The sequence below is a fragment of the Lampris incognitus genome, chromosome 4, assembly GCF_029633865.1.
Source record: "Lampris incognitus isolate fLamInc1 chromosome 4, fLamInc1.hap2, whole genome shotgun sequence".
Lineage (NCBI taxonomy): Eukaryota > Metazoa > Chordata > Actinopteri > Lampriformes > Lampridae > Lampris > Lampris incognitus.
The window spans coordinates 72180888-72208711 of NC_079214.1; the positions used below are offsets into that span (position 1 = coordinate 72180888).

At 42.7% G+C, this 27824-nt stretch overlaps 1 protein-coding gene across 1 annotated transcript in view; it reads right to left on the reverse strand.

Annotated features, from left to right (window-relative positions):
• Nucleotides 1-27824, reverse strand: part of ano1a (anoctamin 1, calcium activated chloride channel a) — a 159407-nt gene that overhangs the window by 71476 nt on the left and 60107 nt on the right. The window contains exons 4-6 of the mRNA XM_056279425.1: nt 26570-26668; nt 25895-26046; nt 1124-1178 (exon numbers count right to left, since the gene is read on the reverse strand). Of these exons, the coding sequence (XP_056135400.1) occupies nt 1124-1178; nt 25895-26046; nt 26570-26668 (306 nt within the window). The remainder of the gene's footprint in view (nt 1-1123; nt 1179-25894; nt 26047-26569; nt 26669-27824) is intronic.

Sequence of the window (27824 nt, forward strand, 5' to 3'; positions counted from 1 at the left end):
CTTGAAGATGCTCTGGTCCTGACCCTTACAGTTCTGTCACTGTCGGGAGAGGCCAGGCATGCTCTCAGAGAGGGGGGGCCATGAATAATCTTGAACATCAGGCATACATCTGAATAAAACAAAAAACTATCAAAATTAAGAAAGTTATATTTTTTCAGGATATGGCAGTGGTGAAATTCCCTTGGTTTTTTATCCAATATTTTTTAAAATGTGTTTATATAGCGAACATACTGGTCACACTTGCTTGGGACCAAGTGGTTATACAATATGACAAATGAGGGAAAATCATGGCATGTAGAAAAAGATTTGCAGCTGATGGAGACATTTGATGCCTGATGCTCTTAAAATTATTAAAATTGTACTTAACGTTCCTGGCTTACTGACATGTTTTTAAAAAGACAAATGCTTGTCCATTATGATGCCTAAATATTTTACATGTGTCACCGTATTAATAACTTCACCGTTAAATAAAATGTCCGGATCAACTGTATTGTTGGTCCTTGATGTAAAGTACGTGCAGACTATTTAGTTTGGATATGTGTGTTAGTTTGGGTATGTGCGTTCTTGTTGTTCTTTTATGTTTTTTTGTATTTGTGTTGTACTGCTTTGGGCTGGGGGAAACGATATTTCATTTCATGTGCGCAAGTACATGAGGTGAAATGACAAATAAGGTGTTCCTTTTTCCTGGACATGAAGAGTGACCAGAAGGGTAGGTTAGACAGAAAGGGGTTGAAATGTATATCAATCCTGAACAGGAGTTCAAAAATAGAAAAATTATGCTTAGTCTTGGGGCCAATCTAATTATGTCCAACCCTATTAAATATATTCAAGAACAAAAACAAAAAATATTTTGAAAGTAAGTGTCTATCCCGTCCTCCATGCACCATCATCACCCCATGGAGAATCCGTGTTTTTACTGAAGGACAGGGATTCCAGAGACCCTCAGAAGTATGCCCTCACTGTGAAAACCTTTTGTCACGGACACAGAAGAAGTCTAAGAAGATTAATTAAGATAATGCCCATGGGACCATCCAGCAGTATATTGTTGGATGGTCCCATTGGCATTCTCAAGGACTCTCCCCCAAATACTGAGAACCACTCATAAATCCAATTCAGTACTTACAATGGAACTCCTGGTCTTGCTGTCAAAGAATTTGTCCTTGTCAGATAGGTCAAACCTGGGAACAGAGAACAAAACAGAGCTAGTTTTATTCATGCAACCCTCGCGTAGCCATGAGCTGTAGCAGAAAGTGCAGAGGTTTGATAGATAGGTTCAGTGTATGCAGTGTGCAAGGTTTAAGTAATGTGCTTAGTTTCACTCAGTTATTGTTTATTCTCTAGCTTAATTATGGAGATCTTAGACAAAAGACCACTGCTGGTCTCAGTTTTACATTGGCATCTTCTGGGGCCACAGAAAACAGTGTTTAAGCCTGCCCCTTCAACACACACACACACACACACACACACACACACACAACACTTCAGCTACTGTGTACATGGCTTCCCATCATTTTTGACTCAGTCACACTGGCTGTGTAGCTTATCTGGTGTGACTGCTGACTACAGTAAGTCACATGGTCATTCCAGCAAGTTGAACCAGGAAGTACCTCAGTAATGCATATGATCATTATTTATAATACTGGACATTTCATGCAATAACTTAGCTGTAAATTTAATTTACACGTCACATTTTAGATAACTGGGTTGAATCTGACTTATTGAAGCATGTCTGACTTATCGAAGCATTCCATGGCCCCATAAGATGCTGTCGTAAAGCTATCGTAAAGCTGTGTTGGTGCTGGTCCTGTGTCTGAGATCAACACAATGATGCCAGTGAGAAAAATGATATCAGAGCCAACATGTATGATGGCAAAACCCACAGGAATAAGACCAAGGTTGTAAAAAAAAACAACAAGAAATGATCCTGTAAGGTCAACACAGTCCATATGGAACTTCCTGCTTGTCAACAAAAGTATTTAAATGGCTACCTGCTGCAGCTATTTATGCACTACTGTGTTTTTGAAGTTCCATAACTTTGAGTTTGACCTTTCAAGGGCACGCCCAGTCAAAGGTCATGGGGTGACATGGAAGCCAGTGTTGAACTTCCTCACTGTAAATAACAGCAATTAATAATAGTTATTATGTGGCTATTTGCAGTCATTTCTGGGTTGTACTGGAATACATGCAATTGTGACAATAGCATTTGAGGGAATTATATAATAGAAACAGAAACATTAGCACTTCGGTCTTTATTTGAAACAAATTAGACAATTTATGACCATGTTAAAAAGAAAATAGAACGTTTTTGTTATTTTTTGATGTGACTGTAAACTACTAATAAGACACGTTAGCCCCTAGCTAACGGGTCTGACCCTTTAGCCGAGCGGTTAGTGATGTCGCCTTGTGGTGCAGTACACCCCGTATCGAATCCCGCACCGGGCAAGACAATAACCGGTGGCACCGGTGGCATTCGATACGGGGTGTACTGCACTACAAGGCGACATCACTAACCGCTCGGCTAAAGGGTCAGACCCGTTAGCTAGGGACTAACGTGTCTTATTAGTAGTTTACAGTCGTCACCCTCCCCGGAAGCGTGCCCTCGCGCTTCGTTATTCCCGCGCTCTGAAGAGACTTCTGAGGATCTGCTCACTTCCGGATCCCGCCGCTGCCACCAATGTAACCGAGGGTTTGTAGATGTCGCCTATACTGTATGAAACTATAAAATAACAAATAGGGAGGTTCCACTTTCACACGAGGACCACTTTATTTGGATTCTTCCCCCAACAGAACCCCACAGCAACAACACTGCGTACAGCACTTCCGCTCTCTCTTCAGCCTTCAAAATAAGAGCTCAAGGCGTATACTGTGGCAACAGCTAATAACAGGAACTTAAAATCAGTAACAGGCAAGTCCAGAAAAATAGGTTACATTACCATTGTAATTCAAAATTAATCTTCTGAGATGGACACAAGAAAAGTAACATAAACACACAATCAAATGATACTAAAACAATAGCAATGCACACACGGGGCTTCATAAAGCTGGCGGCGTGCGGTGACGCAGAGAGAGCAGCTGCTACTCTGATTCCCTTATTCTAAACCCTTCCGTGCAGCGCAAGTACCGAAACAACTACCGCCGCCTTTCCTCACTACGCAACACCGTTATATCGGATATGCCCCCGAAAAACGCCGAGGCAGCGACAAAGGAGGACAGAAACCGAGAGACGAACACCCCGAGTATGGCTAGCGCTAGCATTAGCTCGACCGAAGCTAATACCCAAGCCCCACCGACATGGTTTCTGGAGGAAATGAGCAAAGCGACTAACACCATTCACACCTTGTTGGACGACAAGCGGAACGTTATTTCTGACTCGGCGGGAACACTGACCAGCGGCAGTCGCGCGCCGGGGCCACGTGCTAAAGAGATGGAAGACAAGCAGGAGCGTTACACGGACAGCCTCAACTGGGTACACCAAGATATCCATGACGACAAAAGGAAAAGAAAAAGAAAGACAGATGGAGAAATGAAGGATCTAAAAGAAAAGCCTGCTGACTGGGAAAACAGGGCGAGAAGACAAATGTTAAGGCTGGTTGGCTTTCCAGCCTTCCTACAAGAATGGCTCCCGAAAACACTAGGCCTAGAGACCGGGGACTCGACTGAGACAGAGCGGGCTCACCGTACACCCCAGCGCCGTCCCGGTGAAGGCAATAACCCGGTGAAGGCGGACCTTGTGATCCTGTCACCCGTCTGTTTCGCTGTACAGCCGTGAGGAACATCCTGGACGCGGCGCGAAAGAAAACAAATGGCTGAAGTCTGGTAAGGCGGTCACGCCGACATTATGATGGTCAGAGAGATGGCCACTGCTCTCAACGAGAAAAGGAAGGCCTGCACGCCGATAGAGAAAACCTGCACGACAAGAACATTTTCTCCCGCCTACTTCATCCCACTAAGCGGCTCATGGATCTACCGCAGGGCAGACGCACCGCTTCCTCTCCGCTGTCGGCAGAGTATTACTCGGGGAAACACTACCCCTTACTGCTGGTTTGATACCACGATTGTCACGGACTCCTTGTGATCAGGAAAATGAACGTCCACATACGTCCTCTGGGTATCATGGACACATTGTAAGTGTTTCTTGATTGGCTGTTCCTTTGTTGTTGTTTGGTTGTTGAGGTATCCCTACTTGGTCAACAAATACTCTGATTTAGTTCCGGCAGCTTGGTTTCACCTGCTAGGGTCGTGTATGTTGTTACTACGCACGACAATGGGAAGAACTATAGGCCAGTTCCCGCTCTTATGGGGTGGGTGAGTTTGGAGGGGAGAGGGCGGGTAGCAGACGTGGCAATTCTTTTATTTGAACTTGACTCACCATTATTCTTATACTTATTCTTATTTATTTCTTTTAACATTTATTTTCATTCCTCCTTTTTTACTCAAGCTACCCCTCATGGTACAGCCAAACCATGTTTTCAGTTTTGCTATAATATGCTATATAATGTGATCTACCAACTGTACCCATAACAATCACATGTGCGCAGCCACAACATATAAGTTTTTAAGCTGGAACACTAACGGACTTAACCAACCGACCAGGCGACGTAAAATCCTCTGCTTCCTCAGAAGGAATAAAATTGATGTGGTTTATCTACAGGAGTCTCACCTAAATGACACAGAGCATTGCAAATTGGGGTAACAATGGCAAGGACAAATATTTTATTCCTGTTTTACCTCTCTTGCAAGGGGGGTGGCTATTCTGATAAGAAAGGGGGGTTCCCTTCCAAGCAGAACAGGTTGAGAAGGATAGGGAGGGCAGATATATTTTAGTTAGGGGGCATATTGGAGATCAGACAAAGCAAGAGAGGCAAGATTGAGATGGCTTGGACATGTGTGGAGGAGAGATGCTGAGTATATTGGGAGAAGGATGCTGAATATGGAGCTGCCAGGGAAGAGGAGAAGAGGAAGGTCAAAGAGGAGGTTTATGGATGTGGTGAGGGAAGACGTGCAGGTGGCTGGTGTGACAGAGGAAGACGCAGAAGACAGGAAGAAATGGAAACGGATGATCCGCTGTGGCGACCCCTAACGGGAGCAGCCGAAAGTAGTAGTAGTAGTAGTAGTAGTAGTAGTAGTAGTAGTAGTAGTAGTAGTAGTAGTAGTAGAGGGCATATTGGAGATCAATTGACCACTATGTTTAACATCTATGGCCCAGACCAAGACGACCCTACGTTCTATGTGAATCTCTTCCTTAAGGTATCATGCACCCACTCGGAGCTTATAGTTGGTGGCGATCTCAGTCTGGTAATAGACCCCATTATGGACAGGTCCTTCTCCACTCCTAGACCTTTACAGGGTTCGTACGGTCATGAAAAATCTGGAAAAGTCATGGAATTTTAAAATGCAATTTCCAGGCCCGGGAAAATAATATTTTTTCAGAAGTTTTGGAAAAGTCATGGAAATATATCTAAAGTTTCATCAATTAATCCAAACAAAATCGATGTGTCATAATAAAATGTAAATTGCCACAGACCGTCATGATATTTTGGTGGTGTGAAAAGTTTATTCAGTCTGGCTCAGTCTGTTACTGGGCATGCGGCGTGCAAGCGCCTAGGAACTGCAGGCACGCCCACTAGCCTGGAGTTGCTTCTGCTAGCAAACGGACGATTTCGACTAAATGCCAGGGAAGTGCAGCTTCAATAATACATGGTTTTTAAGGGTAAATGCCAATTATGGATGGCAAAAGACACTGCTCGTTAGCCACTTGAAGGGGAAAAAACACAAGACTGTAGCCGCAGTTGCTAGCAGTACAATACCCATAGGTGAGTTTATGAACGCGGATGCTGTGAGGACATCCAGCAACACTACTACAGTTTCCACAGCAACAAAGCAGACAACTTTGGACGTTTCTGCAAAAAATGAAGTCCTCAAAGTGGAGATACTGTGGGCACTAAAAATCATGAATTCACACTACTCATTCAAGTCATCCGAGGACACGACCCGTGTTTTTGCCGCCATGTTCTCGGACAGCCAGATTGCAGCGAAATTTACCTGTGGTGAGAACAAGTGTGCCTATGTCTGTGCTTTTGGGCTTGCTCCGCCGCACTTTAAAAGACTCTTACTGTCAGAAGTGTCCCAACAAAAGGCATATGTAGTGCTGTTTGACGAAAGCCTAAACCACCATTTGCTGTCCAAACAAATGGATTTCCATGTGAGGCGGTGGGATGAAGCAGAAGTAAAGACTAAAGACTACACATTGAGTTCCAGACTTTGCATATTCCGTCTCTAGTTTTAGGAGTGGAAGTTAATTTTGGAAGATTTATTTAATTTATTTATGTTATGTCTTTTTTTATATTGACAACTCATGTACTGATTACTGAGTAATCAGTTAGCACTGGCATTCCTACCCACCCCAATGCACTATTTCTCTCTGTTTATCTCTGACAGAAAATGTGATGGCATTTTTATCTTTTGAGACATTGACAAAAATGTTAAACCGTTGGAATTAAAATATGAGAAAATTTATCTAAGTGTGGCTGTCTGGTGTTTTTTTTTGTTTTAGAGAGGCACCATACATTTCAGATGTAAACCTAATTTTACTTAGTGTTACGATAATTAGTTTTCGGTGGTCCCATTGAGATAAAATAATTTCTTTTGGTCATGGAAATTCAGTAAAAGGTTTTGGAGAAGTCATGGAGAAGTCATGGAAAATCATTGGTGAAAAAGTGTAAGAACCCTGCTTTAACTTCAGCAGCTAAAGCCCTTAAAAAAAGAACTTTTAGACCTATCTTTACTCTATATTTGGCAGAAAGGACATAAATCTCAACGTGAATATAGCTTTTATTTGCATATGCACAACAGCTACTCTAGGATTGATACCTTCTTTGTTCACACAGCAAAAATCCACCTTGTCTCATCCTGTGAATATCTAGCCAAGACACACACAGACCATGCGCCCCTTTTGCTTCAAATGGCTATTAAGGACCTCCATATAAACTCCAAACGCTGGAGATTCCCCAACCACCTAGTCAATGACAGGGCCTTTATCAAAATAATTAATGAACACCTGGACTGGTAGTTAACGTCAAAAAAAAATTCTGCTTCTCCATCTATCATTTGGGAAGCCCTCAAAGCTTATATAAGAGGTACCATAATTAGTTACTCTTCCTGGACCCCCCCCCCATATCAATCCAATCTAAACTCTTTAGAGAGAGACATCAAAGAACTTGAAAAGCAACACTTTCAGTCACAATCACAGGCAATTTTAGGTCAGTTGATTATCAAAAAGGCAGAACACAATGCTATTACTACACGGGAGGTGGAGAACGTGATGAGTTGTATGACAGGTTAGACACTAAGGAAGGAGAAAATGACTTGTACCGATTGGCTAGACAGAGGGACCGAGCTGCAAAGGATGTGCAGCAAGTTAGGGCGATCAAGGATAGAGACGGAAATGTGCTGACAAGCAAGGACAGTGTGCTGAGAAGTTGGAAGGAGTACTTTGAGGGGCTGATGAATGAAGAAAATGAGAGAGAGAGAAGGTTGGATGATGTAGGGATAGTGAATCAGGAAGTGCAGTTGATTAGCAAGGAAGAAGTGAGGGCAGCTATAAAGAAGATGAAGAGTGAAAAGGCAAGTTGGTCCTGATGACATACCTGAGGAGGCATGGAGATGTTTAGGAGAGATGGCAGTGGGTTTTTTAACTAGATTGTTTAACACAATCTTGGAAAGTGAGAGGATACCTGAGGAGTGGAGAAGAAGCATACTGGTACCGATTTTCAAGAACAAGGGCGATGTGCAGAACTGTAGCAACTACAGAGTTATAAAGTTGATCAGCCACAGCATGAAGATAGGGGAAAGAGTACTAGAAGTTCTATTACTCTTTCTATTACTCTTTCCCCATATCTTCATGAAGATATGGGAAAGCTAGGTTAAGAGGAGAGGTGATGATTAGCGAGCAGCAGTATGGTTTCATGCCAGGAAAGAGCACCACAGATGCGATGTTTGCTTTGAGAATGTTGATTGAGAAGTATAGAGAAGGCCAGAAGGAGTTGAATTGTGTCTTTGTAGATTTAGAGAAAGCATATGACAGGGTGCCGAGAGGAGGTGTGGTATTGTATGAGGAAGTTGGGAGTCGCAGCGAAGTATGCAGGAGTGGTGCAGGATATGTATGAGGAAAGTGTGACAATGGTGAGGTGTGGGGTTGGAATGACAGATGGGTTCAAGGTGGAAGTGGGACGACATCAATGATCGGCTCTGAGCCCTTTCTTGTTTGCAATGGTGACGGACGGGTTGACGGACAAGATCAGGCAGGAGTCTCCATGGACGATGATGTTCACGGATGACATTGTGATCTGTAGCAAGAGTAGGGTGCAGGTTGAGGAGAGTCTGGAGAGGTGGAGGTATGCACTGGAGAGAAGAGGAATGAAATTCAGTAGGAGCAAGACGGAATACCTATGCGTGAATGAAAGGGAGGACAGTGGAATGGTCAGGCTGCAAGGAGTGGAGGTGACCAAGGCATATGAGTTTAAATACTTGGGGTCAACTGTCCAAAGTAATGGGGAGTGCAGGAGAGAGGTGAAGAAGAGAGTGCAGGCAGGGTGGAGTGGGTGGAGAAGAGTGTCAGGAGTGATTTGCGACAGAAAAGTACCAGCAAGAGTTAAAGAGAAGATTTACAAGATGGTTGTGAGACCAGCTGTTATATGGTTTGCAGACAGTGGCACTGACGAAAAGACAGGAGGTGGAGGAGCTGGAGGTGGCAGAATTGAAGATGCAAAGATTTTCACTGGGAGTGACAAAGAAGGACATTAGGAACAATTATATTAGAGGGACCGCTCAAGTTGGACGGTTTGGAGACAAAGCAAGAGAGGCAAGATTGAGATGGCTTGGACATGTGTGGAGGAGAGATGCTGGGTATATTGGGAGAAAGATGCTGAATATGGAGCTGCCAGGGAAGAGGAAAAGAGGAAGGCCAAAGAGGGGGGTTATGGATGTGGTGAGGGAAGACATGCAGGTGGCTGGTGTGACAGAGGAAGATGCAGAAGACAGGAAGAAATGGAACGGATGATCCACTGTGGCGACTCCTAATGGGAGCAGCCGAAAGTAGTAGTAGTAGTAGTAGAGGTGAAGAACGCGATGGCTCGGTTGAAACAGCACTATTATGAACAATGTGATAAAGCAGGGAACTTGTTAGCATGGCAGATAAGAAGGGAGGAAGCGGCTAGATGTATTCCGGCCACTAAGCAGTGTGATGGCGGGGAGTTGGTTTGCAACCCCACGCTCATAAATCAAATTTTCTTAGACTTCTACAAATCTCTTTACTCCTCACAGGGTGAGAAGACACAGATCATGTCTGAATTTCAAGACAATCTAGATATCCCTAAACTATTAGAAACAATGAAAGGAGATCTCGATCGTGAGATAACCAAACAAGAGGTATTAGACGCTATGGCGCAGTTGCCCTCAGGTAAAGCTCCGGGGCCTGATGGATTCTCAATAGATTTCTTCAAAATATTTGCCAATAAATTAATAGACCCTCTTCTAGACATGTTCAATCATTCCATAGTAAATAACCAGTTACCTGAATCCCTGGAGCAGGTCCTTATTATAGTTTTACCAACATTAGGGAAGGACCCTAATCTGTGCAAATCATATAGGCCAATCTCACTTTTGTCATCTGAATATAAAATATTAACCAAAATTATAGCCACTCGGTTTGTGAGAGTAATTCCTGCACTCACCACTCACCTTAATAGACAATGTAAGGAGATTCCTTAACATACTGCACTGTGCCAAATCCATGGAAAAACCGATCATAGCTATCTCACTAGATGAGGAGAAGGCTTTTGACCATGTAGAGTGGCACTTTCTCTTCATGGTCCTTCGCAGAATGAATCTCGGCCCATATATACTAAGGTTGATACACATGCTGTATCTTAACCCATCTGCCAGAATACAGACCAATGCTGTTATATCGCCACCTTTTTCCTTTATCACGCAGCACCAGACAGGGTTGCCCCCTCTCCCCCCACTCTTCGCGATAGCAATTGAACCTTTTGCTATTGCAGTGAGGTCACTAAACTCTATCCCTGGGGTTGGAGTTGGGGGCGAGAAACATGTCATCTCTCTGTATGCGGATGACATCATTTTGTTTCTTTCCGACTTAGATTCATCCATGCCTGCCCTCATGGATCTCTTGCTTAACTATGGTTTGATTTCCGGATAAAAGATTAATGTACAAAAGTGTGGCCATGCCCCTTAATTCTTCAGCTGAAAGGACCTCTAGGACCAACTTTCCCTTTCAGTGGAACACTCACGTCATAACATATTTGGGCTTAAAGATCCCTAACCAATTGGATAAAATCTTCTCCCTAAGCCATGACTTCCTGCTTAAAAAGGTGGAGAATGACCTGGACAGATGGATGCAGTTGCCGATTTTTTTGCTCGGGCGAGTGAACTGTATCAAGTTGAACGTCCTACCTAAATTTCTTTACTGGTTTCAATCCCTCCCCATACCTATACATAATAAATTCTTTAACAAACTGCAAAGGATAATATCAACATTCATCTGGAGGAGGAAGGTCCCTAGAATCAAAATCAAAACCCTTTATAGCACCCCCCAGTATGGAGGATTGAAACCCTGACTTTCAGCTGTATTACTGGGCGGTTCAGCGCATGCCATTATGGCTCTGGCTGACAGAGCTAGTTAACCCCCCGGCTTGGAAAAAAAATAGAACAGTGCCATACATCAGCCATGCCAATGGCCGGCATCCCTTTTATCCAGTTATCTGAAAAATGGTACTGGTAACCCATTTATTAAACACACAGCCAGAATTTGGTTTGACATTCAGACACATCTTAATAGTGTCTTTGCACTCCACAGTAATGCTCCCTTCCACACTAAACCTGCTTTACCAAATGCACTTAGAGACGGCATAACCAAGATATGGTTCATTCGGGGGAATTAAAACATTTGGGGACCGGGACCTTTACGAGAATAAAACTCTTATGACCTTTGAACAGCTATGTAGAGCCTTCCACCCCTCTACTACTCATTTCTTCAAATACTTGCTGATTAGACACTATATCAGCACGTTAGGGAGGAAACTCCACTTTGCTAAAGCCCCTCCCAATTGATGATATTCCAAAAGGTATCACTCAACCCAAAGGCATCTTATCCTTAACTTATAATAGAATCTTGGCCCTCACAGAGACTAAACCCCTAAACAATAGGATAAAATGGGGGCAAGACCTAAATTATACCTTTGAAGAAAACGAAGGGGAATCACTTTGTGAGAAGGCTCTTACCTTCTCATATAACAGCCGCCATAAACTTTTGCGGTTCAACATTATTCACAGATCCTATTTTACACCAGAAAGACTCCATAAGATAAATGACTCAATTTCAGATCTCTACCCGAGATGCAAAACAGAGAGAGGTAACCTTATTCATATGTTCTGGGAATGTAATAAACTAAATCTTTACTGGGGCTCAGCACTGGACATTCTTAAAAAGATCACTGGATTTGAGATCCCCTGCTCACCTGAATTAGCCTTACTAGGGGACATGTTTGACATCCCACTTGACAAAAGAAAAATGGTGCGGTTCATCAAGCTGGCCACGATTGCTGGTAATAAATGTATTGCTTTGTTATAGAAGAGTGCAGACCCCCCTCCTATTTCTATGTGGCATAAAGAAATTTCATCCTACATGGCTTCAGAAAAAAACATGTTTAATCTCAAAAGAAAACCACATCTCTTTGATAATTGCTGGGCCGGTTACAGGAATTACATGGGAAATATCTCACAGTCTGTCATTGGCTCATGATGTTTTGAATGTTCTGAGAATATTGCGTACATGTGCTTATTTTTCAGATTGGACCCCCTTTCTTCATCTTCATCCTTATTAATTTTGCAATTCTTGTAACTACTCATTGCTTTTTTCTCACTTTACTATTACTATTTAATTAATTACCTATATGTGTGTATATGTACACTACCGTTCAAAAGTTTGGGATCACCCAAACAATTTTGTGTTTTCCATGAAAAGTCACACTTATTCACCACCATATGTTGTGAAATGAATAGAAAATAGAGTCAAGACATTGACAAGGTTAGAAATAATGATTTGTATTTGAAATAAGATTTTTTTTACATCAAACTTTGCTTTCGTCAAAGAATCCTCCATTTGCAGCAATTACAGCATTGCAGACCTTTGGCATTCTAGCTGTTAATTTGTTGAGGTAATCTGGAGAAATTGCACCCCACGCTTCCAGAAGCAGCTCCCACAAGTTGGATTGGTTGGATGGGCACTTCTTGCGTACCATACGGTCAAGCTGCTCCCACAACAGCTCAATGGGGTTCAGATCTGGTGACTGCGCTGGCCACTCCATTACCGATAGAATACCAGCTGCCTGCTTCTGCTCTAAATAGTTCTTGCACAATTTGGAGGTGTGTTTAGGGTCATTGTCCTGTTGTAGGATGAAATTGGCTCCAATCTAGCGCTGTCCACTGGGTATGGCATGGCGTTGCAAAATGGAGTGATAGCCTTCCTTATTCAGAATCCCTTTTACCCTGTACAAATCTCCCACCTTACCAGCACCAAAGCAACCCCAGACCATCACATTACCTCCACCATGCTTAACAGATGGCGTCAGGCATTCTTCCAGCATCTTTTCATTTGTTCTGCGTCTCACAAACGTTCTTCTTTGTGAGCCAAACACCTCAAACTTGGATTCATCCGTCCACAACACTTTTTTCCAGTCTTCCTCTGTCCAATGTCTGTGTTCTTTTGCCCATCTTAATCTTTTTCTTTTATTGGTCAGTCTCAGATATGGCTTTTTCTTTGCCACTCTGCCCTGAAGCCCAGAATCCCGCAGCCGCCTCTTCACTGTAGATGTTGACACTGGTGTTTTGCGGGTACTATTTAATGAAGATGCCAGTTGGGGACCTGTGAGGCGTCTGTTTCTCAAACTAGAGACTCTAATGTACTTATCTTCTTGCTCAGTTGTGCAACGCGGCCTCCCACTTCTTTTTCTACTCTGGTTAGAGCCTGTTTGTGCTGTCCTCTGAAGGGAGTAGTACACACCGGTGTAGGAAATCTTCAATTTTTTAGCAATTTCTCGCATGGAATAGCCTTCATTTCTAAGAACAAGAATAGACTGTCGAGTTTCAGATGAAAGTTCTCTTTTTCTGGCCATTTTGAGCGTTTAATTGACCCCACAAATGTGATGCTCCAGAAACTCAATCTGCTCAAAGGAAGGTCAGTTTTGTAGCTTCTGTAACGAGCTAAACTGTTTTCAGATGTGTGAACATGATTGCACAAGGGTTTTCTAATCATCAATTAGCCTTCTGAGCCAATGAGCAAACACATTGTACCATTAGAACACTGGAGTGATAGTTGCTTGAAATGGGCCTCTATACACCTATGTAGATATTGCACCAAAAACCAGACATTTGCAGCTAGAATAGTCATTTACCACATTAGCAATGTATAGAGTGTATTTCTTTAAAGTTAAGACTAGTTTAAAGTTATCTTCATTGAAAAGTACAGTGCTTTTCCTTCAAAAATATGGACATTTCAATGTGATCCCAAACTTTTGAACGGTAGTGTATGTATGTATGTTTATATATGTATATTATTATTATTGGGTTTTTTTTAAATTTATTTTCTTTCTGATTCCATTGCTTCTATTATGGCCCTTGTCTGGTGGAAGGGGTGGGGGGTGGGGGGACTGGTCTTGGGATATTATTACCTTATCATGTTAAACTTTTTTTTCTCGTATTCTTGATAATTCAACTTGACGTTTTCTACTGTAATCTACTGTGTATATGAGAAAACCAATTTAAAAACTGTAAAAAAAAACAATGCGCGCGCACACACACACACACACACACACACACACACACACACACACACACACACACATCTTTTTATAATAAGAATATGACAGTGAGATACATTTGTGCAAATATTTTTTATATCAAGACCAGCCCATGAATTATTTTGGGGGCCAAGCCATACGGGATTGAGTTTCATCACACTTTGAGTGCACAAAGGCCAGATGTAAGGGCAAAAAAACCCCAAAAAACATTCGTTTTAGGTTCAGTTACAAGCTTATTTGTCCATCCATCCATCCATTATCCAAACCGCTTATCCTGCTGTCAGGGTTGCGGGGATGCTGGAGCCTATCCCAGCAGTCATTGGGTGGCAGGCGAAAATTAAGTTTACACTTATTCTCATAATGAAATGCTTGTTTTGCTGGCTCAACAATTAGGAAATATAATAACTTATGTAAAAGTACTTAGAGAAATCAAAGTGCAAGAACAGGATACATGTTCAAAAACAGTTGTTGGACCGTGTGCTACAGTACAGTGTCTGTTCAGTAATAAGGTCAAAGTTAAAGTGTCTTTATTGTCCCTTGCAGGGAAATTAGTTTGCAGCCAGTATAAAAACTCACACAAAGACAAAACATACAAACACCAAGGCGGAATTGACAACAGGACATAGTGGGCAAGGAGAACCAAAGTAGTTGAAATATAAAATATACAGACCAAGGAAACAAGCGAACTGCAGACAACAGATGAATACTATCTACTATTTAACAGTTGAATGGCAGTGGGGACAAAGGAAGCCCTGTATCTCTGAGTCCTAATACAGGACATCCTCAACCGACGACCTGAGGGTAACAGCTCAAACTCTGGCCAAAGGGGGTGACCTTGGCACTCCAGAAGGGAAGTAGCCTTTCTGAACACCTTCCTATTATAAAGGTAAGTAAGCTGGGCTTGGCTTCTCTCTGAACTCTTACTAGCCCATTTGATGAGTCTATCAAGCCGTCTTTTATTGGCCAGAGTCAAGTTACCAAACCAAGCTACAATACAATACATTAAAACTGTCTCAATAAAACTTGTATAGAAGAGAGTCATCATCTGGGAGGAGACATTACATGTCCATATAAAAGAGAGTCATCATCTGGGAGGAGACATTACATGTCCACATAAAAGAGAGTCATCATCTGGGATGAAACATTAAATGTCCACATTTTCCTCACGAAAAAAAGTCTTTGTTGGACCTTCTTTGATGTGGAAGCAACGTGAGTTTCAAAGCACAGTTTGTTGTGGAGAACAACCCCCAGATATTTGTAGCTGTCCACAAGCCCCATGTCAGCACCTTTAATGCTGGTTGGTACAGGGCTAGAGGTAGTCTTTCAAAACCTGACTGTCATATCTTTAGTTTTAGACACATTTAAGTGGAGAAAGGACTCATCACACCAAGATTCAAAATAATCGCCCACGGGTCCATGTTGTTCCGCCTCCCCTTCAAGAAGACTTACAATCACTGAATCATCCGCTAATGTGAATATGTGTCTATTGGTATGGTTGCTATAGCGACAGTCATTAGTGTACACGATGTAGAGTAACGGGGAGAGGCAACAGCCCTGAGGGGAACCGGCTGAAGAGTACAGCTGATTGGAAAAAGAGCCATTAACCCTCACACTGGGACCTATCAGTCAATTCAGTTCAATTCAGTTCAGTTTATTGTCATCAAAAACAATGTGCAGGCACGTGTTAAAAATTAAATGAGAGACAAGAAGTCCAGTATCCAGCCAACTAGATTAGGATCCAGTTTGAAGAGATGAATTAGCTTTTCTGCTAACAGATGTGGCTGGATTGTGTTAAAGGCTGAGGAGAAATCTATAAACAACAGCCTGGCATGAGCATTTGTCCCCTCAAGATGGCGGTACAGAAAATGTAAAAGTGTTATCATGGCATCTTGTACACCCCTTATCGGGCCTGTAGGCAATTTGCAATGGATCAAGGGATTTCTCCGCATGCGATAAAACCTCGTTTTGAACGAGCTTCTCATATATCTTCATGATTAGAGAAGTCAACACTACTGGTCTATAGTCATTTAATGTCACAGGGGTTCTACTCTTGGCAACTGGTACAATTGTGGAATGTTTCCATAATTTAGTGACCCTCTGTTGCTGAAGGGATAGTGTGAAAAAAGTATGAAATATTCCACACAACTGTTCAGCACAGGCTTTAAGAACCTGGCCACAGATATCAGATCCAGGCTTTTGCTAGACTTGGTGAATTTAAAGCATTTTTCCACACTTCTGATATCAACAGTCCAAGCTGGGGGAGCTTTAGTTCTGCTTACGTGTACTTGCTCTCTCCTCAACACAGTCTTGTATACAGGCAGAAGATGCATATAAGACTGTGTTGAGGAGAGAGAAAGGTGAGATAATGCAGTGATAGTGTAAACAGTAAACCTGTGCAAAGATCAGATTGTGCAGTTGGTAACAGTAACAATAATTCAAAGGAGTTGAATCAATTCCAACTGGATTTGGTATATATCCGTGAAGACGTTTCGCCTCTCATCCAAGAGGCTTCCTCAGTTCGTGCCTTTCTGACTAGACCAAGCTAGTCTGACTGGCTGGTGATGAGACTCAGAATTTATCCTCTTGGAGTCGTTGTCAGAGCTATATAGATGTCCATGGCTCTTTGTGTCCCGACGTTTACCAACGCCCGTCGCTAACAGAGCCATAGATATGAGTGGCTCTTTTGTGTACCGATGTTTGGCCGCGCCCGTCGTTATCGGAGCTATTGATAGGCGTGGCTCTCCTGTGCTCCAATGTCCTGCCGCTCCCGTCACCATCGGCGCTATTGATTTGCATTTGTTTAGCAGCGACGGTCGTTGGGGGTGTTAGCTTTCACAGACAATAACTATAATGAACAGCTCAAGTGTGCATTTTCAATAGTGAAAGGGCAGGCTGTGACTGAGTGATTAGTTTAGGAATCTTATGGCTTGGGGGTAAAAGCTGTCTCGAGTCGAAACCCAATGGTCTGAGACTTGAGGCTCCGGTACATCTTGCCAGATGGAAGTAGAAAAAACAGTTTGTTTCCGGGGTAGCTGGAGTCCCTGACTTTATTGTAGGCCTTCTTCAGGCACCTCCGGGAATACATTTCCTGCGTGGTGGGCAGGTCCCTGCTTGTGATGTACTCTGCCATTTTCACTACCCTTTGCAGAGCTTTGTGATCAAGGGCAGAACAGCTGCCATACCAGGCAGTGATGCAGCCAGTCAGGATGCTCTCGCTGGTGTATTGGTAAAAGTTAGTAAGAATCCGTTGGGCCATGCCAAATTTCCTGTCTCCAGAGGAAGAATAGACAATGGCACGTCGTCTTGATGAGTGTCCGTATGGAGGGACCAAGACAAGTCCTCAGTGATGTCAACACCGAGGAACTTGAAGCTACCAACCCTTTCCACTGGTGATTCGTTGATGTTTACGGGAACATGCACATCCCCCTGTTGTCTTCTGAAGTTCACAATTATCTCTTTGGTTTTGCTGATGCTGAAGGAGAGGTTGTTGTCCTGGCACCACCTTGCCAGGGCTTTCACCTCTTCCCTGTAGACCGTCTCATTACCGTCTTTGATGAGGCCAAGGATGGTGGTGTCATCAGCAAACTTGACAATGGAATTGAAGCTGTGGTGGGCCACACAGTCATGGATGAACAGGGAAAACAGGAGCGGGCTTAAGCACACGGACCTGTGGGGCACTGGTGTTCAGGATCAATGAAGAGGAGGTGATGCTGCCCACTTTTACAACCTGGGGTCTGCTTGTCAGACAGTCAAGGATCCAGTTGCAGAGGTAGGTGTTGAGGCCCAGGTCCCTGAGCTTGGTGACAAGCTTTGAGACCACAATGGTGATGAACACTGAGCTTGTATCAATGAACAGCATTCTCACATATGTGCTGCTCTTGTCCAGATGAGAAAGGGTGGTATGCAAAGTGGTGACGATGGCATCATCGGTGGATCGGTTTGGACTGTAGGTGAACTGCAGTGGGTCCAGGATATCAGATAGGGATGAAGTGACATAGGTATAGCCGCTTGAAGCGCTTCATGATTACTGATGTGACTGCTATGGGGTGGTAGTCATTGAGGCAGGTTACCTTGGCTTTCTTGGGAACTGGCATGATGGTGGCCTTTTTGAAGCATATGGAGACCACAGACTGAGCCATAGAAATGTTGAATATGTCAGTGAACCCACCAGCCAGCTGGTCAGCAATAGGCTTTGAGAACCCACCGCGGAATGCCATCCAGACCAGGGGCCTCATGTATTGTTCTGGACTCTGTTAGTCATTGTTTAAGTTGAGACCTTTATTCTGTCGATGGACTTTTATTTTGAAGTACTTCCTTCGCGACCAGCAAATTGTAATCAGGAAGTGTTATACTGTCTTACCAGTGCATTGTGTGTGCCGCAAAAGGTTATCCGCCATCCTTGAGTCTTACGTTTTGATACACACAATGTTTGTAAGTATTTCAGTTTATGTGGCCTATATTTACTACAGCATTACAAAGTATATCCTATTCATTTTTGTTTTATCTGTAGTATGCTATGTATGTGCTAGCTTGCTATGTGTTAGCATGTTCCCTTTTGCTAGTCGTATGCTACGTTATACCTAATCTGTATATTGGCTAGTCTACAGCTCTTATTTCGTGCACCGAGGTACTCTTATTTGTACTTTTGATATGTCTTATGTGTTCATTTTGTGTACTTACTTTGTAGTACCTTCAATTTTGTAACTGCGGTGTTATATTGTGTTTGTATATTTCAGTTTCACCTTTTAGCAAGTAAACATCATAAACTTCACTCTGCCTCCTGAAATGATTGATTGCCGAAGAGTTTAGCTGACTGGATAGTTGGGTTATTGCTCAGATCCTCCGAGACCAGTACATGTATCAATTGTTACTATGGGCAAATTTATGAATATGCACCCATGGGATTTTTTAGCCCTGATGTTTGTCTCAGAGACCAGTGTAGAACCTGGGTAACCCCTGAATTTAGACACCGATTGTCTAACACTGATGTCTTTGCAGGCCTGGGTGATTGCTCATTGCAAGAGGTAGACAATAGATGTTAGGAGGAAGGAATTACAAATAACCATCATGCTTTGCCACTGACTGTCAGACAATCTTGAGGGCTAAAAAATCCCCTGGGTGTGTACGCACAGATTTGCCCATAGTAACGATTGATACATGAGGCCCAAGGGCTTTGTGGGAGATAACATTCTCAGCCACAGTCAGTGATACCGCGGTGTCAGTGCTGCAGGTATCTCTGCAGTGGGCTTGATGTTTGTGGCTACAAATAAAGCATAGAAGGCATTGAGCTCATCTGGGAGTGAGGTTATCGACTGTGGGGTACAGCTGGGTTTTCCCTTGGAGTCTGTGATTATCTGTAGGCCATAGTTTTCATGTGCATCCCAGGTTGGAGCCCTGACAGTAGGACTCTACTTTTTCTCTGTACTTCCTCTTGTCCTTCCTGAGGTTGCATCTGGACTTTCTGATTCAACCTTGTTTGGATTTCTTACCTGGATTATTGAGCATGCATAAAGACACTTGAACCAAGTAGTTCTGCTTTAGCTTTTGACAAATCTAAGTCCCTGACTAAGTCATTTAATTATGTCTGTGTTATCAGATGAGGATAACCAGGCATAAAGGGTTCAACATCTGGATCAGTGTTGTTTTACACATCTGGTTCATGTAGGACTGGGCGATATGGCCTTTTACTAATATCCCGATATTTTAGGCCATGTCACGATACACGATATATATCTCGATATTTTGCCTTAGCCTTGAATTAACACTTTGATGCACACAATCATGCCAGTATGGTGATTCTACGTGTCTACATTAAAACATTCTTGTTCATACTGCATTAATATATGCTGATTTAGAACATTCATTACTTACAACGTTACTGCGGAGGTTATCGCCTTCTGTATTGGACTATGTTGGTCGTATGGTGTTGTTCTGGCAGAAGAAGACGCCACACTCGGCTGCTTGCTTCGGCGCTTTCTTCGCTACGGCACCGGCCGGAGATGCGCTCGTGCGGAGTTTCAAGAACTCTTCGATTTCTAGCGCGTGGTTCTCAAATGGTGAAATAAATTCGTTGTGCTACCACCTTTTGTGGCGACGCTTTTGCGGCATACTTTACATATTACGTTTATTTGTTCCACGTCCTCTCTCTTGTACCCAAACCACCGCCAGACGATGGATCCTGCGTTGTTTTTCTTGGGAATTAATTCTCCCTCCTCCATTTGTCATAGCACGTGCTGCTGCCGCCGCTACCGGAGCTCTCTGCCGCGACATGCCGCCGGGCGTATGACGTTGCACGCACGACAGCATGTGACGTACGCAACTAGGTGCGCTTGTTTTATCTCTCTGTGCGGAGAGATGAGAAAGAGTGAGAAAAACCTGTAGTTCAATGCCCGCGACTAAAAGCAACTGCGTGACAATTGAACGTATACTTGAATATTCACCATATCGTCATTTTCTACATCCCACAGAGAGCAAGCCGCGATACATCCAGTATATTCGATATGTGGCCCAGCCCTAGGTTCATGCATTGTGGCAGCTTCATCTGCCTCATCTAGGATCCATGTCTCTGGTGGCTTGGGTACTGGCAAACTGTCATCATATGGCACCGGTCTCATGGCTGAAGGCAGATTGGGGTATTCAATAGATTCCTTATTTTTAGTAGAGAAGCCAGATGCATTGGTCAGACAGAAGTAACAGTCTGTCACGTGATCCCCCTGTTCTCGCAATATCATTGGGACTGCAAATGGCATTGACTTCTGAGTACCTCTGAGCCAAGCTCTCAGGTTGACTGCACATGTTGCACAGCAAATTTAAGGAGCCCAGGGTTTCTCTTGGTCATCAATTTTACATCCGAAGTAGAGCTCATAGGCTGTCTTCATAAGTGCAGTCATGGTGCGTCTCTGAGCCTTAAGTGTATACTCACCACAGATGTACCAGGATGTATCCAGCTGTTGCAAAACTGACGAGACATTTCTGCAGTTTTAAATCTCCCTGAAGACAATAAATCCTATTGTTAAGTATACTCACTATGCTGTTGCCTGAAGAACATGTGCATTGTGCTGGAATCTAAAAGTGAACTTTAATACAGTTTAGTAGCTTCAGGTATAATCTTTAATTTGGTACACTCAGTCAAACTTCCTGTGTAAATAGTAATGTCACTTCCTGGGAATTCAGTAAGTTCCTGTTGTTAATGTGTATGACAGCATACGATCAAAACGGTTTCAAGTTTAACAGAATCTTCTTTTCCTCTTTTCATAGCCCTTAACATGGCATTATCATTTCACTGTACTTTTCATCATTAAATTCCTGCCAAATACAACACCAGCCCGTTCCTTGGAGGACTTGATGTTGAGGATGTTGCTGTTTATTTCAATACTCAAGTGAACATTGAATGAGAACATACAGTGAAATGAGTTCACTGTATCCTGAAAATTGATCCAAAGTCTGTTGAAATTGAAAGAGCCCACCGCACTGGAAATGTGAAACAGAACTCTGGAAAAGCGAGATCAATGTAGTGAAGTTTCTGAGGTTCAAACTCAAAGAAATTATTCTTGCCAACGTGAGAGCTCACTGCCTTCATCATCAGGTCGAGTATCCTCAGATGAAACCTCGACTCGCCTCACCTCCAGAACACTGCAATTTATGTAAATGAGGACTTCTCTGAATTGCAGAGGAAGAAGAGAGGAGTCCTCATTCCAGCAATGAAACAAGCCAGGGAACAAGGAAATTATGCTGTCATCAACTATGACAGACTGGTAGTTACACAACAAAAGCTTCAGCAGATGACAGCAACCACACAGCACGAGTGAATCTGTGCCAGCAGGACCCCAATCCGTATGGTGACTACTTTTTAACATGTTTATCTCTCCCCCTACCAAAATACCATGACATCATCTCCACTCAAGTAATCCGACCCCCCCCCCCCTTTTCCTCCCCAATTACCCCACTCTTCCGAGCTGTCTCGGTCGCTGCTCCACCCCCTGTGCCGATCTGGGGAGGGCTGCAGACTACCACATGCTTCCTCCGATACATGTGGAGTCACCAGCCTCGTCTTTTCACCTGACAGTGAGGAGTTTCATCAGGGGGACGTAGCACGTGGGAGGATCACGCTATTCCCCCCAGTTCCCCCTTCTCCCCCGAACAGGCACCCTGATCAACCAGAGGAGGCGCTAGTGCAGCGACCAGGACACATACCCACATCTGGCTTCCCACCCGCAGACACGGCCAATTGTGTCTGTAGAAATACCCGACCAAGCCGGAGGTAACACGGGGATTCGAACTGGCGAACCCCATGTTGGTAGGCAACGGAATAGACCGCAGCACCACCCGGGCGTCACCAGTTGTCAGTTTTACGATAAATCTGACAACTTTTACCAAAAATGTCCGACATCAGTCTCTTGCTTGCTACACGCAAACACATACGATTAAGGAAATGGACCGTTAATAGACCACTTCCCCAACACTTTCCAACAATGCCATAGTGAATTTGGGTTCTCCTCAACATCGAACATTTTGTATAATGACCCTTACACAAACGGTTTTGCTCAACTGAAACCACGTGATTACTACCGTCAGAACGAATTTAAATCCTCTGCTGACCTCCAAAAAAATCAAGTGACTTTTTCCTTCCTCATATTGTTTGTAGCCTGCCAAAAAACTATGATACTTGACGCCTTTGTTTGACCAACCTCAACTTCTCTATTAATGTAACAGAGCTAACTGAAACCTGGTTGACTAAAGACAATGCTTATTTCTACAAATTTGACAACTATAAGCGTATACTATACAGATGCAGAGAAGATCAAATGGGAGAGGTGTCTCCTCATATCTCAACCCTGGCCACAAAGACAGATATGCTGTTGGAAAGTACTTCACCCGTTCTGCCGAGGCTGTGATTGTTATAGCGTGTATCTATAGACCACTGGGCTCTAGTTTGTCTGTATTCAATACTAACCAAATGTTATGAGATTATTTTAGAGACGGGAAAAACTGTTATCTAATTGGTGATTTCAATACCAATATTGTAAACTATAAGACCGATTACACTGGACAACACATTTTTTCAAATGTTTTGCTTGCTGAAAAAAAAGAGCGATTATGATAGACAATTTCAAGCTGAAACACTAATTTCAGATTTGCTGTATCACAGGAATTTGAAGAAACATTAAAATAACTTTTATTGAATTTAACATGTTTTTAATCGCATAATGATGCTGACACATTGTGTTAGTTCAACTGAGCTTAAAATGTTTTGCAGCTGATTTTTGTTTGTACTCAGCATCTGCTGTCTCTCATGTCAGTGTCCAAACATAGTCGGCCAGCATCAATGGGTTCCAGTTGCCCTGATGCCTCTTTTCCATGGTTGCAATGTCCTGGTGAAACCTTTCACCATGTCTCTCACTGACTGCACCAAGACCAGCAGGGAAGAAGTCCAAATGTGAAAAGAATGTTGCACTTCATGGTTTTGTATGGCTAGTTCACCATTGGCTTTAGGTATCAAGATAAAGGGATAACTGCCTCATATTGTCAGTTAAGTTTGTAGTTTGGCACCTTTTGGACTAATTGTTGGTTCCTACCTATAATATAGTGGTCCTAGAGGTGGAACTAATTTCTGCCACTCCAGTGTTCCGCACGTAAATAATAAAACCAAACAGCTTGCAAGCAAAACGCAAAAAGCGCCAAAATAACAATGGCAAGACTTCAGAAAAGAACAAGGACGAAGCAAACAAGAGTTAGCCCCTCTTAAGCAGTAAGCAGCTTATGAGGTATGCTTGAGTTTAAGTTCATTTCGTTGTGTTTAATGCGTAATTTACGTGGTATGCTATAAATGTGTCAGCTCAATATGCTACCAATTGTATTGCTTTGGGGTAATTAAGAATTGTGAATACAAGACATCTACACTACCGTTCAAAAGTTTGGGATCACCCAAACAATTTCGTGTTTTCCATGAAAAGTCACACTTATTCACCACCATATGTTGTGAAATGAATAGAAAATAGAGTCAAGACATTGACAAGGTTAGAAATAATGATTTGTATTTGAAATAAGATTTTTTTTACATCAAACTTTGCTTTCGTCAAAGAATCCTCCATTTGCAGCAATTACAGCATTGCAGACCTTTGGCATTCTAGCTGTTAATTTGTTGAGGTAATCTGGAGAAATTGCACCCCACGCTTCCAGAAGCAGCTCCCACAAGTTGGATTGGTTGGATGGGCACTTCTTTGAGCAGATTGAGTTTCTGGAGCATCACATTTGTGGGGTCAATTAAACGCTCAAAATGGCCAGAAAAAGAGAACTTTCATCTGAAACTCGACAGTCTATTCTTGTTCTTAGAAATGAAGGCTATTCCATGCGAGAAATTGCTAAGAAATTGAAGATTTCCTACACCGGTGTGTACTACTCCCTTCAGAGGACAGCACAAACAGGCTCTAACAGGTACTATTTAATGAAGATGCCAGTTGGGGACCTGTGAGGCGTCTGTTTCTCAAACTAGAGACTCTAATGTACTTATCTTCTTGCTCAGTTGTGCAACGCGGCCTCCCACTTCTTTTTCTACTCTGGTTAGAGCCTGTTTGTGCTGTCCTCTGAAGGGAGTAGTACACACCGGTGTAGGAAATCTTCAATTTCTTAGCAATTTCTCGCATGGAATAGCCTTCATTTCTAAGAACAAGAATAGACTGTCGAGTTTCAGATGAAAGTTCTCTTTTTCTGGCCATTTTGAGCGTTTAATTGACCCCACAAATGTGATGCTCCAGAAACTCAATCTGCTCAAAGAAGTGCCCATCCAACCAATCCAACTTGTGGGAGCTGCTTCTGGAAGCGTGGGGTGCAATTTCTCCAGATTACCTCAACAAATTAACAGCTAGAATGCCAAAGGTCTGCAATGCTGTAATTGCTGCAAATGGAGGATTCTTTGACGAAAGCAAAGTTTGATGTAAAAAAAATCTTATTTCAAATACAAATCATTATTTCTAACCTTGTCAATGTCTTGACTCTATTTTCTATTCATTTCACAACATATGGTGGTGAATAAGTGTGACTTTTCATGGAAAACACAAAATTGTTTGGGTGATCCCAAACTTTTGAACGGTAGTGTATATATAAAGCAAGAGTGTATATTTGTACGTTCGCTTAAAACTCCAGAAACGCTCATTATAGAACAAAAAGAAAGGTATCTTTAGAATCAGCACTTTCCAAGGATTGCACTGTTCAAAAAATATTTCAAAAACCAAGTAAATATTTTTTGGTTTATTTGCGAAATTGAGTTTATTTTGTGGTGATTTGCGGCGGCGGCCAAGAGTGTATGTTTGTATGTTTGCTTAAAACTCCAGAAATATTAATTGTAGAACAAAAAGAAAGGCATCTTTAGAATCAGCACTTTCCAATGACTGCACAGTTCAAAAATATTAAAAAAAACACACAAGTAAAAATGTGATTTATTTGCGAAATTTAGTTTATTTTGTGGCGGTCCCTATGGGAGATTTTGGACTGACATGTTAGACAGCACTCTCCACTACTGTCACCAAAACACCAAATGAGGGAATATCTTTTGGAAGCATGGTGTCCCATCCCTCCCATAGAGTTTGTGGTAGCCCACCACCTTACTAAGACACATTGTTAGTTTCTCCTTTAATTTGTCACCCGTCTGTATATGCATATATATATATTATTCTACTAGGATAAAGGGGCTTATGGCAGTTCTTACATCTGAGCCCCTAGTGACAGACTTGCACCCCTGCTCAAGTCACTCGTGCGGTATAGGCCAACAATGACGACATACTGTACATCAAGAAGAAGAGTTTAGAGACTTTGGATTTGAAACCTCTTTAGCATTTACATCTTCCATAGCTCAGACTAAGTCATTTTTACTGATGATTTGGTGTGGTGAGTCACAGACATGAGAAATATGACACAGAAATGAGGAAGAACTGTTTGACAATAAGCCTATTCATGCATTTACTAGGAACACAATTGGAATTTGCCCCTGGCAGCTAACCTCAACAAAAAGCTATTTTACTCACAGGTGCTGCTTCTCTCTAGAGAATGGATGAGACAATGGCTTCACACTCTGTGGCCTGTTGGCTTCTATGTTGGGGTGGAGTGGAGCTGTGATTTTGTGGATAAACAGTCTGATCTTCTCCACGACATTGCTGCCTTGTTTCACCTCGTACACCTGAAGGATCATAATTAGTGGCAAGAGAAGTTTATGTGGCATTTGAGCAACTCTTATTAAACATACTCAAATATAATACCAAAGGTGGTTATGCTGCATGAACTGAACCTATCAAAGCAAAATTGTTTTACTTATAGAGTAACAATATTTCCTTTGTGAATATAGAGGTACTTATAAGGGTAGCAAATACAGTGTGACTACTCATGCATTTTGCAAATACAATGGAATCAAATTCTATGTTCACTAGAAAGTTCACTGCAAAATCAGTGTAGACATTCAGTGGGAGCATGTGATTATTGTGACATCAGTTAAATGTAAAAGACAGGACAGTGAAATATCAGTATTAACACTGTTGGTCAGTTTACATTCTTGAACCATGTGCCATCTAACATGGCCTCAACGCTAATGAAAAAAAAGAAGAAGAAAGAAACATGGCATTTGATATCTATATGCAAACTGCTTTTTAAAAACGTCCATGTTAATGATGAATGCCCAAGATATTGAGTTGAAATTTGGAGCATACCTTCTTGGTGGGCATTTTGAGCTTCATAAACTCAGCCTCTCGACAAAGTACTTTCCAGGGTGCATGAATCTTCACAAAGCCTATTCCAGGGATCCTATTCTGGAATAGAGATGAAGGGTTGTATGTTAAAAACAGATTAAAATTATGTACCTTGCTATGCAGGACGGCTTTGCTATATTGTCTGAGTGGCTTCAGAAAGTTTTCAGACCCCTTCGCTTTTTGTACACTTTGTTGCATTGTAGATTTCAATCTCACACACCTTATTGTACACTTTATTGCATTGTAGATTTCAATAGGAGGTGGCGTGTATTGGGTCACATGTCCTACTTGCTAAAAGGAATACAAAGCGGTACGGTGGCCTCTCGCTTCCTGGTGTAGTGATCGCTGCGGGTCCATCAGGAAGCAGCACCTTCTCGTGGTACCTCCTGTTTTCACAAAGTCTGCTGCGGGGGGTGACCGGGTTCCCGGCAGTATAACCGGGTGGGTCGATTGGACTCGTTAGCCTTGGTTGGCAGGCAATCTAGGAGAAGGACAACTCTGATTTCAAACCCGGGTAGATGAAGCTCGTTAGCCTGTCGGGCAGTTCATCTAGAAGGGCAACTCTGATTTAAAATCTCCGCTGCCTTGTGGGTATACCCGTCTACAGGAAAGGCTTCAGGAAGAAACCCTGAGGAAAAATCTGCATCCGTCTCCATTGCCAGTTGTCTCGCTAGTCTTGCCACTGGTAGTAGGTGGTCTTGGATGAGAGACTGGGGTTGATGATGCGCAACTCTTCCTCACTTTAATCATTGCCCAAGTCATCAGTCATCCATCACAGGATGACTAGATGGTCCTCGTCGCTGAGACAGACGAATAACAACAGATTTCAATCAATCAATTTTATTGAGAATGTTAAAAAAACAATAAAAATAAACAAAATCATCAGCAACATATAAGTGACAAATAAGCAACTCAATATCAATCCTGCTCGAAAGGGACAAGAAGTTGAGAACTTTTCTAGTCCTGCCCCCTTACAGTTTTCATGCATTGAAAATAGAAATAGAAATCGCATTGCTCAGCCTCCCTGGGAAAGTCTACTCTAGGGTGCTGGAAAGGAGGCTCTGACTGACTGTCGAACCTCGGATGCAGAAGGAACAATGCGGACTCCATCCTGGCCGTGGAACAACGGGCCAACACTTGACCCTTGTGGAAGTGCTGATATGAGGGATGCATGGGAGTTTGACCAGCCAGTCTACATGTGTTTTGTGGACTTGGA